The 11310-nt window shown below is 42.0% G+C and overlaps 1 protein-coding gene across 2 annotated transcripts in view; it reads right to left on the minus strand.

Moving 5' to 3' along the window:
• Positions 1-4618: 4618 nt before the first annotated feature.
• Positions 4619-11310, minus strand: part of CACHD1 (cache domain containing 1) — a 212934-nt gene continuing 206242 nt past the window's right edge. For both annotated transcript variants that reach the window (XM_068242486.1, XM_068242487.1), the window contains 3 exons: positions 11213-11290; positions 11031-11132; positions 4619-6246 (listed from right to left, as the gene is read on the minus strand). In XM_068242486.1, coding sequence (XP_068098587.1) covers positions 6005-6246; positions 11031-11132; positions 11213-11290 — 422 coding nt within the window. In that variant the 3' untranslated portion in view covers positions 4619-6004. The remainder of the gene's footprint in view (positions 6247-11030; positions 11133-11212; positions 11291-11310) is intronic.

Here is an 11310-nt window from a genome sequence, read left to right on the forward strand (position 1 = left end):
CTCAAGGCCCACCAACAGTGCATGTTTTGTGGAAATCCACAGAGGTTAATCAGCTCTGCTGAGATACTAATTACCCCACATGTGAATGTTTGTGGTTTCCTGCAAAACATGTACTGTTGGTGGCCTTGAGGACAGGGTTGGGGAACTCTGGTTTAAAGACTGGGATCCAAAGCTCCCATACTGGATTTTAACACTAAATACAGAGTGCATGGTATGTATATGGAGTGGGGTAGGCTTCATGACGCTGCCCCCCCCCCCCCCCCAAATCTTAATTGTTGCAGCACAAATAGGCAAAAAGGTAGCACTAACCAAGCATGATGGAATTTTCTTTTTGTGCTGATTGTAGGGGGGCCAGCTTCACGGAGCTAGTGGGGCTTAGTACTGTACCAGCTGGGCCTATTTTTAACATTGAGTGTCAAGCCACGAGAAAGCACACTTATCCGGCATATCAGCCAATCCCGTTGGTGCTGGATAACTGAGACTCTACTGTATAAAGGGATTCCACTGAATCAATTGATCTGTCTCTACTAGAGAGATGTACTGTATCTCTATCAGTCTAGGAAGTGAGGGTAATTCTCCTGAATGTAATCATAGGCCTCTATTCAAAACATCATGCAAAGCAACAATAATTTTTTTTTTTTTGCTTAACTTCAGCTTAAACTACTTTAGTTTATTCAATGTTAGCAGGACATTTTGCACATAGCATGGCTTCCATATGGCAGTTAGCAAGTTACATGCTTTCATCAGAACCTGGATTGCGACAACCTGATCGACCCGGGATATTCCAGAAGCAGTTTTTAGCAAACGATGTTTACTGCAGAATTTTATTTGATTGAAGAGTTTACAGGTGAAACTAGAAAAACTAGACTATTGTGCAAAAGTTAATCTATTTCAGTACCGTAAATTCAACATAAAAGGTGAAACTAATATATGACATAGGAACACGTTGCAGGCATTTTGGATCAATTTAGCTGATTAGAGTCTGACATTTTGAGCCTAGTGTATTAACTACTTGCCGACTGCTCCACGCCAATTGGCGTGAGCAGTGCGGCAGCCCCAGGACCGGCTGTCTATGGGGCTAGCAGGAGATCGCGCGCACGCATCTCCTGCTCGGGGGGTGGAGCTCCCTCCGCCCCGCCTTCCGTCTCCGAGAGGCAATTGCCGCCCAGGAGACTTAGATGGCGAAACCTCCATCTAATTACATAGTACAGTGCTGCCATCCGCAGCAGCGCTGTACTGGGGACAGCCGTGTGACACGGCTGTCCCCCTGGGACACAGGGAAGCGATCCGCTGTGATAGACTGAAGCCTATCACAGCCGATCGCGCTGATTGGCTGGCGGGGGGAGAGAGGGTAATAAAGTTAATTAAAAAAAAGCATGATTTTATTAAAAAATAATATACATATTTATAAAAAAAACAACACACACCCTTGGGAAGGGGGGCCGATCAGACCCCACCAACAGAGAGCTCTGTTGGTGGGGAGAAAGAGGGGGGGGGGGGAATCACTTGTGTGCTGTGTTGTACGGCCCTGCAGCTTGGCCTTAAAGCTGCAGTGGCCTATTTAACTAAAAATGGCCTGGTCACTAGGGGGGGGGGGGGGGGGGGGGGGGGGTTAACACTGCGGTCCTCAAGTGGTTAAACATTTCCACAATATTCTAATGGTCTGAGATTTCGATTTTGCGGTTTTCATAAGCTATAAGCCACAATCATCAAAATTATGAAAAATAAAAGGCTAGAAATATCTCACTTTGCATGTAATGAGTCTGTTTCACATATTAGTGTCACCTATTAAGTTGAATTACTGAAATGAATGGACTTTTGCAAAATATTCGAATTTTTTGAGTTTCACCTGTATGTCTTCCTTGAAATAGTGATCTGCAAATGTACATTCCAAAAGAAATAGACCAGAATAACCAACCTGCTCACTGCAGGACTTGTTATGGAGTAGCAAAATAAATAAGAATAAAGAATGGAGCTATGGAGGACTTTAATGCCAGAGACATAAACACTGTATATAATGTTACAATCTTCCGTAGCGCTTTTCTTGCTATAATTGTCATGTAGGTTGTTGGGGAAGTTGTACGCATTTATACACTTCTAGCATTTGTGTGTTTTGTGCCGTATGGGCTGGTTCTGCAATTTATGGTTATAATGGAGAAAACAAATGAGGAACGTTTTGCCTTGAGACTTTATACAACGCGTACAACATCCAGCATGATCTGCAAGAGGGTGGTTTGCAATATTTAAAGTAAAACTCCACTCTTGATGAGAAATGTAAAAAAAAAAAAACAAAAAAAAAAAACCTCTTTAGGTTACCTTTATACATTAGAATTTTAACAGACCTTGTTTTTATGTGCATATAAGAGAATTAACTATTGCAGTATCCTACAGATACAAGTCAATGGGCCTATTCACTTTTTCTCCCAGGTGATATTTCACATCTTATTTTTAAAAAAAGCCTTTTAAAGCGGACATCAACTCAGAATTTCCTTTCTGCTCTAAAAAGATATGCAACAGCATAATAGCATTTAAAGAAAAACATTTTTGTTACAGCTGATACCAATACTGCAATAAATATGCAGTGTCTACTTCCTGCTTTCATGGAAGTAGACATTGGGTCAACATCCTGTGTTTACAAATTAGCTGCTCTGCTAAGGCAGCCAGCTGGCGCAGCTGAGAGATCAAATTACAGCTGTGATTAATCACAGATGAGGGGGAATTAGACAGGCTAAACGCATGCAGGGTGCATTTGTCTCTGTTTTCCGTCTGTCCTGTGCAAGAGTTCAGGTCCATTTTGAGCCCCCAGCAAGCAAATATCCAGAATAATTTTTGCAGCATCTTTTTCAACTTCGTTTTGGTACTTTCTCAGTTGCTGAGCGCTAAAAAGTTTTTTTAAACAGAAGATGAAAATGATCTCCTAGGAGAAAATGTGAACTGGATTCCACCCAATGTTCCATAATGACTTGAACAGTTCACAATGTATCCGACACAAATATCCACTTCTCTTTAGCTCAGGGTTGCTCTCATGAGTGATTACCCGTGATTCAAATGAGGGTGGAATTATGGGTAATTAACCCCTTGTGATTACTCGTGAGAGCAACTCTGCTTTCGCTCAGCCTGTTGGTCTCAGTAAAAGTGGCCACACACGCTACAATCAAATGATACAATTTTACAGCAATACTATAAAAACAATCAACTGTACAGAAAAATTAAAATGTTTTTATTCATTTGAGAAAACGGATCGAATTTCCCATTTTTTTCCTATAAAAGATGATTGAGAATGGTGGATTTTTCTAAACAATTTTTATGAAAATTGAATGTTGTAGGGTAGATTGTCAATTTATTGATGTATAAACCCAATCAAATTTTTTTTCAAAGTTCTCAATTTTCTTTTCATAATTGGGGATAAAATGAACACACTTGTGTGATACATTGGTCAGATTTTTGAAATGTTACAATCAATCAGAAAAAATAATTGTAGTTCCTAAATTGAATTGAATTTTTAAATCCTGTGATGTGTGGCCACCTCAAACCAGAGACTGGACCAAGAGATGCCAAAGAAGCACATTGTTCATGCAGATACATGGAAATCATTTGCACACTCAAGGGAATGAGGGTATCCCAAATGTTATTGTATCACCATGGTTGCAAAGATATGAAATCTAAAGTGACTCTGTAGGGAGTCTGTGCACATGAAAAAAAGTTTTTAACGAATGTGCCATTGTTGCGTCTTACACTTCCTTTTTAAAGGAAACCAGAGCTGAATCAAAGATAAAGTGTTATACATACCTGGGGCTTCCTCCAGCCTCATCCACTCGGATCGCTCCCACGCTGCCGTCCTCCGCTGCCCGCAGCTCCTGTATCGGGGCCCGTCACTTCTGTCAGTTGTGGCCAGACTGTCGTAAGAGAAGTGCGCTCTTTGTGAACCTCTCCAGCAGCCGCTGGAGAGATACGTAGAGGGCGCTTTTCTCCTGCATAGACTGGCCCAGAGGACGGCAGCATGGGGGCGATCAGAGCGGATGGGGTTGGAGGAAGCCCCAGGTATATATAAAACTTTTTCTTTGATTCAGCTCTGGTACACTTTTAGGGCTCGTTTCCAAGCTGCGCAGAGCCCCGTAGCTCTATGTGTCACTTCTGGGGCGGGTGGGGGGGGGGGGGGGTGGGGGGTGGGGGGTTGGGTTGCTTGCAATCCCATTCATTATACTGAATGGGATCGAGGGCTGTAGCGCTCCGAAATGCAGCAAACCATGTGCGGCGATTCAGTTGTGGATCGCCGCACATGAATAGAGACGGCAGACTGTCTGCTGTCCCTGCGATCGTGTTTCCATAAGCGTGCATGAAAGCGCGCTATATGGAAACGAGCCCTTACAGTCTCATGTAAAGTGCAGTGAAATACTGCAGTTCAGTCTAGCCTGTCTGCTGCTGTCACCTATTAGAAAACAGGAGAGATCACATGGGAATCAGCAGCAGGCAGGCTAGACTGAGCTGCAGAGATCACTACTCCAGTAGTACAATTTCACTGCACTTTTCATACAGCTGTATTAAAAAAAAAAAAAAAAAAAAAGAACATAAAGATTATCAAGATAAAGAGCTACTGTGCATCCACCAAATACTTCAGTTTCAAGATAAGACCATAATGTCACCTTTTTAAAAAAAAATCATACCTGGTAGCAAATCAAACAGAAAAAGTCCTTTTAACATTAAACTACAAACCAATTTGTTCAGAACTGACAAAAAAAAAATTATATAATTTTGTTTTAAACAAAAGTGGAGTTGCCCTTTAAATGAGGTTCTTGAGAGTCTCTACTTTGGACTCCTCTATAAAGGCACTGCATGGTAATGCTAAGCTTGTATTCTACCATAAGAGTGCTGGGTCCGCCTCCTTACTCTGTAGTCCTACCAATCGTAGCTGCTCTTTACAATGAGAGCCCACTGGGGTCCCTACCTGACATACTATAAGCGCATTATGATGTAAACATCCTACACAATGCACGTATGTATACACAGATCATGCACACTGCCTTCCTGTGCGGAGTTTATGAAGGAAATAAAAAAAAAACAAAGAAAAAAAAAACAATATGAGCGGAGTAAAAAAAAGTGTCAGGAAGCTTCTCTAGCTCCCACAACCAGCATTGTTTAGATGCTTTTATAACTGACACCCCCTAGTGGTTGTAGTGAGAACCCAGTTTTGATAAACAGTGGTTAAAAGCTATAAAAAAAAAAAAAAAGGTAAAAAATTCAGGTAAAAATACTGTAAAGAGTCAGAGGGACCCCTAACATTTTGAAGACAACTGGCACAACAACCAGGTACCCCAGTTTCAGAGTAACTCCACCACAATTCATACACTTCTACTCCAATACTAGTACGGCAATACAAAATTCATCCCTTAGTCCACTTGTCCTTCCAAGGTAAATGAAGAATTAGGGTTGTTCACCGACGTGTTTCTGGTCTGGGTGGAAGGGAGAAGGTGTGCGGACTGGTTATAAAAAAGAGACGCACCAATGTTCCGTGTCCACAGGTTAGACTTCATTCAGTAATGGAACGTTTTATCCAAAAGTCCACCACCCAACGGGCATAAAAATTGAAATATAGTGGAGTATACCACAGTCTTTAGAGTTCTTGAAAATTAAATAAATAGTAGAAAAATAATCCTTTTCGTTAAAAAGTGAGATGCATGTTTTAAGAAACTATTAACAATACTACTCATTATGAGTACAGTTTTTCTTTTCTCTTTTAAAAAAAAAATCTTCTAAATGAATATCTTCATCTGTATTTTTTCCAGCTTAATAATGTAAGTCTTACACCCTTTTCAGTTGCAGCCAAGCAAAACCATCCATGGTTTCCATGGGGATTGAGGCATAGTCTATTTAAATATTTCTTCTGAAAGGGTCATCATCCAATCAGGTCTACACATAAAAAAAAGTTTGCAGGAAATGCCTAAGTTAAAGGCAGTATGGCACATGGGGTCAGTCCCTGGAGGGTGTCTAGGCCTCCACAAGTTTATCAACACTCAGCATCCACGGAGTGTACAGTGACTACAGCCTGTAGGTGGTGGTTGTGATGGAGGGATGGGTGGTGGAGTCTATAATGGTGGTGGAATTTGTGGCTCAAGAGAGCAGCAGTCTGAGGTGGAGTATCCGGTTCCAGATCTTCGTCGTGGTTACCAACATCCACCCCCGCTGATAAGGGGTCGTTATTGCATGGTGGGTTTTCACTGTCTTCCTGTGGACTCATGGTACTGTACCCTGTAAAACAGAACCAGGATAGTAAATCTGAGCTCCAGTCAACCAGCAGCTACTCATTTTGTTGAACCAAACCTGTGATTTACAAAGTCAATCAACCCAAGACAACCAACATATTTTGATCTGTAACTAGGGTTTGCAGCTCCACAATTCATCATGAACAAAGCCACGCCACCCCACCTACCTTCTCCCCAACCTACTGACAGGTAAAAGATAAGTCAACAGATAACAGAAGAATAAGCACCTGTTTTTTTTTTCTTTCTTTATAATCAAGCTGCACAAATCACATTGAGCAATGCTAAATAAATAAGTAATTTTGTTGTGTTGATAATAAAGTGATTGAATAAAGTGCTTGAACAGGCCTGTGCTATGCACCAAAATGACAACACGACGTGTATATATACTGTACGTCTACTGTATTTGTGGAGAGTGCTCTACCAGTTTGTTAATAAATGTGGCACATGTGGTATCATTTTAACTGTGACAGGTTGTAGAATACATTTTGGAGGTTCTTAAAGCTTGGATCCACACCACATAAAAAATAAGTAGGGACAAACGCAATCAAAACAGAAAAAGTCAATTTCAAAATTTTAAACACACTTGGGAAAGTTGGAGGAAATCTACAAGAGACATATGTGGTAACATTTTAACCGTGATAGGTAGTAGAATAAAGTTTAAGAGTTTTAACCTCCCTGGCGGTTAATTTTTTTTGCCAAATTGGCAAAAAAAATTTTTTAAAATTTTTTTGTTTTTGTTTCATGTAAAGCTACCAGAGTGGTAGCTACATGAAACACCACTAGAGGGCGCATGTGTCCCTCTAGTGCGATCGTCGCCGGCATCTATAGCAAACAGGGGAACGCGTATACAACGCGTTCCCCTGTTTGGCTTCTCCTGTCGCCATGGCGACGATCGGGATGACGTCATGGACGTCAGCCGACGTCCTGACGTCAGACACCTCCGATCCAGCCCATAGCGCTGCCCGGAACTCATTGGTCCGGGCAGCGCAGGGCTCTGGCGGGGGGGGGGGGGGCCCTCTTTCGCCGCTGCGTGCGGCCGATCGCCGCAGAGCGGCGGCGATCAAGCTGTGCGCGCGGCTAGCAAAGTGCTGGCTGCGCGCACAGCAATTTACAGATTAAAAATCGCCCCACCAGGGGCTGAGATCTCCCCCTGCGCGGCATAGCCCGAGCTCAGCTCGGGCTTACCGCCAGGGAGGTTAAGGTTGAGGCTCGTGCCTTGTGCATGCTTTTTAGTCACAAACTGAATCAAAAGCAATTACATTTTTGCATATTCTGTACCAAAATAAAAATTATAACAAAGTTACAGAATATAAAAGAAAAAACACATTTTTACCTTAGGAACTTGGCTTTTTAAATATGTATGCCAAGAGGGTATATTACGATTATTTTTTGCAAATAATGTCTTGTAATTGATAGTGTACAATGAGAAAACGAAAAACAGAAAATAGACACCTTTATTTCCAAATACAATATTTTCACCATACATTGTACTAGGAACATAATCTAAATGTTGTTATAACCAGGATGGATAAGCAATTCAAATTTGTGGGTTTAACTTATAGTTAGCACTGTTTATTGTAAAGCTATACTGGATGTAAATGGAAAAATAGTGTGTTTTTTTCTATTTTTCCCTTATTTTCCCTTTAAAATGCATAGGAAATAAGGTAATTACTTAACAAAATTTTACCCGCTAAAAGCCTAATTTGTCCTGAAAAAAAAAACAATATATAGATCATTTAGGCGTGATAAATAGTAATAAAGTTATTGGTGAATGAATAGGATCAGCGTTGATATGTGAAAATTGCTCTTGTCCTGAAGAGGTTAAAGTAAAAAAGGGTGGGGGCTTTGTGGTGTACTGCACGGCTATAGCTGCAGGTAAATATCTCTGTATACAGGAGGAGGCAGTATGTACTGAAATTGCAATCCATATGGACCATTACTTTGCAGATTTGCTAAATGGTGATTGAAGAGTAACTGGAAAAAGAGGCCTCACCTCCTACACATTACTGGCTGACCTCCGTATGACTCATTTCTCAACTGTTTCTTCTTCTTTCCCCAATTATCACTAAGACATGAGGCCCATTGTAAAGAGCACCTGCAATCACTGAGCGCTTTTAAGAGTGATTTTTACAGTGTTTTTTCTGAGCATTTTCTTTTGAAGAGATTTTTTAATTTAACACTGGAAATTGCATTTTTTTGTTTTTATAAAAACAGAATATGAACTTACCTGGGTCTGGAGGAAGCCCCCATAGTCCGTGAGTTACCTCGGTGTCCTCTGGGCTCCCTCTATTCTTCCACTGGCAGCTCAGTTAGCCACGCAACTGTGCGCCACCTCCACGCCTGTCGCCGTGAGATTTCTGAGCACGAACGGTTGCAGAAAGAAAGAACCGACTGTGCGCTGAAAGTTCATGGTGATGGGAGCGCGGCGGAATGGAGGGATCTCAGAGGATGCCAAGGGACCACATGGACTACTGGGGTTTTCCTCCAGCCCAAGATAAGTTCATATTTCATTTTAAAGTTCTATTCAGGGTCCCTTTAAAATTAGTTTATTTTGGTTCTGTGTGGTAAAAACACTGCAAAGTTTACGAGTGATTGAAAAGTGATTTTGCAGAGATCTTTTACTTTGCATTCGCTCTAAAAAGGCTGCCTGACCCGTGATTATGATTTGGGGGGACTGAACTCACTCCTGTGGGTTCACCTTCACTAAGTTTCATTAGCCTAGTTCTTTTGCATTCACTGGTAATTCCTAAGTGCTGAAACTGCTCCTGTGGTCCCCAGGCCTTATGCTGGGAATACACGGTTCTTTGAGGGGCAAAAGAATCGAAAGGGAGATTGGACATGTCGGACATTATCTATTGAACCATCTAATCACCTAAAAAAAAAAGAACAGTGTTTTCCCAGCATTAGAGACATGTAACCAGCAATTTCCAAAATGCTGCTAACACACATATCACGGTATTAAAGTGGAAATAAGTCTGGCTTAACATACAATAAATAAAAAATGTTTTTCAACTCCTCATAACCAATGTCATGTTTATATCTTTGTTTTACCTGCCTTTGTTCTACAGTAACGTCACCTGTGTAAAAAACAACTTATGTTACGTTACAGGGAACAGCCATTACGCATGGATGCATCATCTTGTTTTCAGAGACAGGTGTATGTATGAAAAAAGAAAATAGCATTCTCCAGCTTGCAATCAGTGTAGTTGTCTGACAGAAGTGTCTTCCTTTGTTTAGTAAACAGAGGCTTATTTACTCCTCTGATGCTAGGTATACACCATACAATTTTCTGTTAGATTTTTTGTGCCAGATAGATTTTTTCAAATATGTTAGATTTACCTGCCAGATAGATTTTTTCCAACAGAAAGTTGTATAGTGTGTACCTAGCACTAGTACATCAAAGGAAAATCTCCTGACAGAGAAGCAAGTGTGGCACCATTAATGCAGGCAATTACAGAGTACATTTCCTTTCAGCAATCATGTGAACAGGCTCGAGGTGATGTGACAGGAAGTGTGGTCATCATTTAAGGTGAATAAACAAATTATCAAAGCACAGAGGAATGTTTGACTTTAGTGCCTGGTACACACCATGCAATTTCCCATCAGATAGACGGGTCGCCTAGATAATTTCCAATAGGTCCAATCTGATTTTTGATCATTTTTCTAATCAATTTTATATAGAAGTGATTGGAAAATCAATCAGAAAAACAATCAGAAATCAGATTGGACCGGTCGTAAAATATGTAATTAACCTGTCTATCCAGGCCCGATTTTACATCACAGGAGCCTACAGGCAGAGAAGTCCTGGCTACTTAGTCTTCGCCCTCCATGAACCTACAAACCATTTGCTGAAGTGAAGGTAGCTTCAGGTGTCCCTTAGCATTAGGTAGCCAAAGGTACCCCCAGTATTAAACCTCCCTGGCGGTTTATTTTTTCTGAAAAATTGCAGAAATCCAATTTTAAATTAATTTTTTTTAATGTTTCATGTAAAGCTACCAGAGTGGTAGCTACATGAAACTCCACTAGAGGGCGCATGTGTCCCTCTAGTTCGATCGTCGCCGGCAACAATAGCAAACAGGGGAACGCGTATATAACGCGCTCCCCTGTTTGGCTTCTCCTGTCGCCATGGCGACGATCGGAATGACGTCATGGACGTCAGCCGATGTCCTGACGTCAGACGCCTCCAATCCAGCCCATAGCGCTGCCCGGAACTCATTGGTCCGGGCAGCGCAGGGCTCTGGCGGGGGGGGGGGCCTCTTCCGCCGCTGCGTGCGATCGCCGCAGAGCGGCGGCGATCAAGCTGTACGCGCGGCTAGCAAAGTGCTAGCTGCGCGTACAGCACTTTAAATGGTGAAAATCGCCCCACCAGGGGCTGAGATCTTCTCCTGCGCGGCATAGCCCGAGCTCAGCTCGGGCTTACCGCCAGGGAGGTTAAGCAGCTAGAGGGGCTCCCGACTGAAGGAAGATTTTGTCAGTGGAATGCTCAAAGTAAATTGGGTAAGTAAACTCTCATTTAGGCTCTGCATAGGGAGGGAGTGAACAGCCTTTCCATCAACAGGTGCCCGTAGGCATGTGACTACAGTGACTTATGGTGAATCAGGCTCTGTGTCTGAGGGGAAATTGCATGGTGTGTACCAGGCATTATAATTCTCAGCATACACAGCCTGTTTCAGATAACAACTTTCCAAAATCTTAAAAAAAAAAAAAAAGTTTCAAAAATTTTCATTGAGCACAACTGGAGAGATGTCACGCATAGTAAAGCGTCCTTACCATGATCACTTTCTGTGCCCGATCGTCCCCAGTAGCGCCGCCGCCTCTCGGGGCTGTGTGCATGTCGTTCGATTACTGCCGCTATAAATCTGGTGTTACTAACTGCAAATACACATATAGGTTAGGATTATAGGATGCCACGTCTCTGAGCCTATATGAACGACATCGTTATATACGCTTACTTATTCCACGATCCTCGTGACTATCGTCATCACGCTCATCGCGGTCGTTTTCCAAGTTGGACATACGTACAGACATTTCTATGGAAACAGAAATGCAT

This window comes from Hyperolius riggenbachi, chromosome 6 (genome assembly GCF_040937935.1).
Source record: "Hyperolius riggenbachi isolate aHypRig1 chromosome 6, aHypRig1.pri, whole genome shotgun sequence".
Taxonomy (NCBI): Eukaryota; Metazoa; Chordata; class Amphibia; order Anura; family Hyperoliidae; genus Hyperolius; species Hyperolius riggenbachi.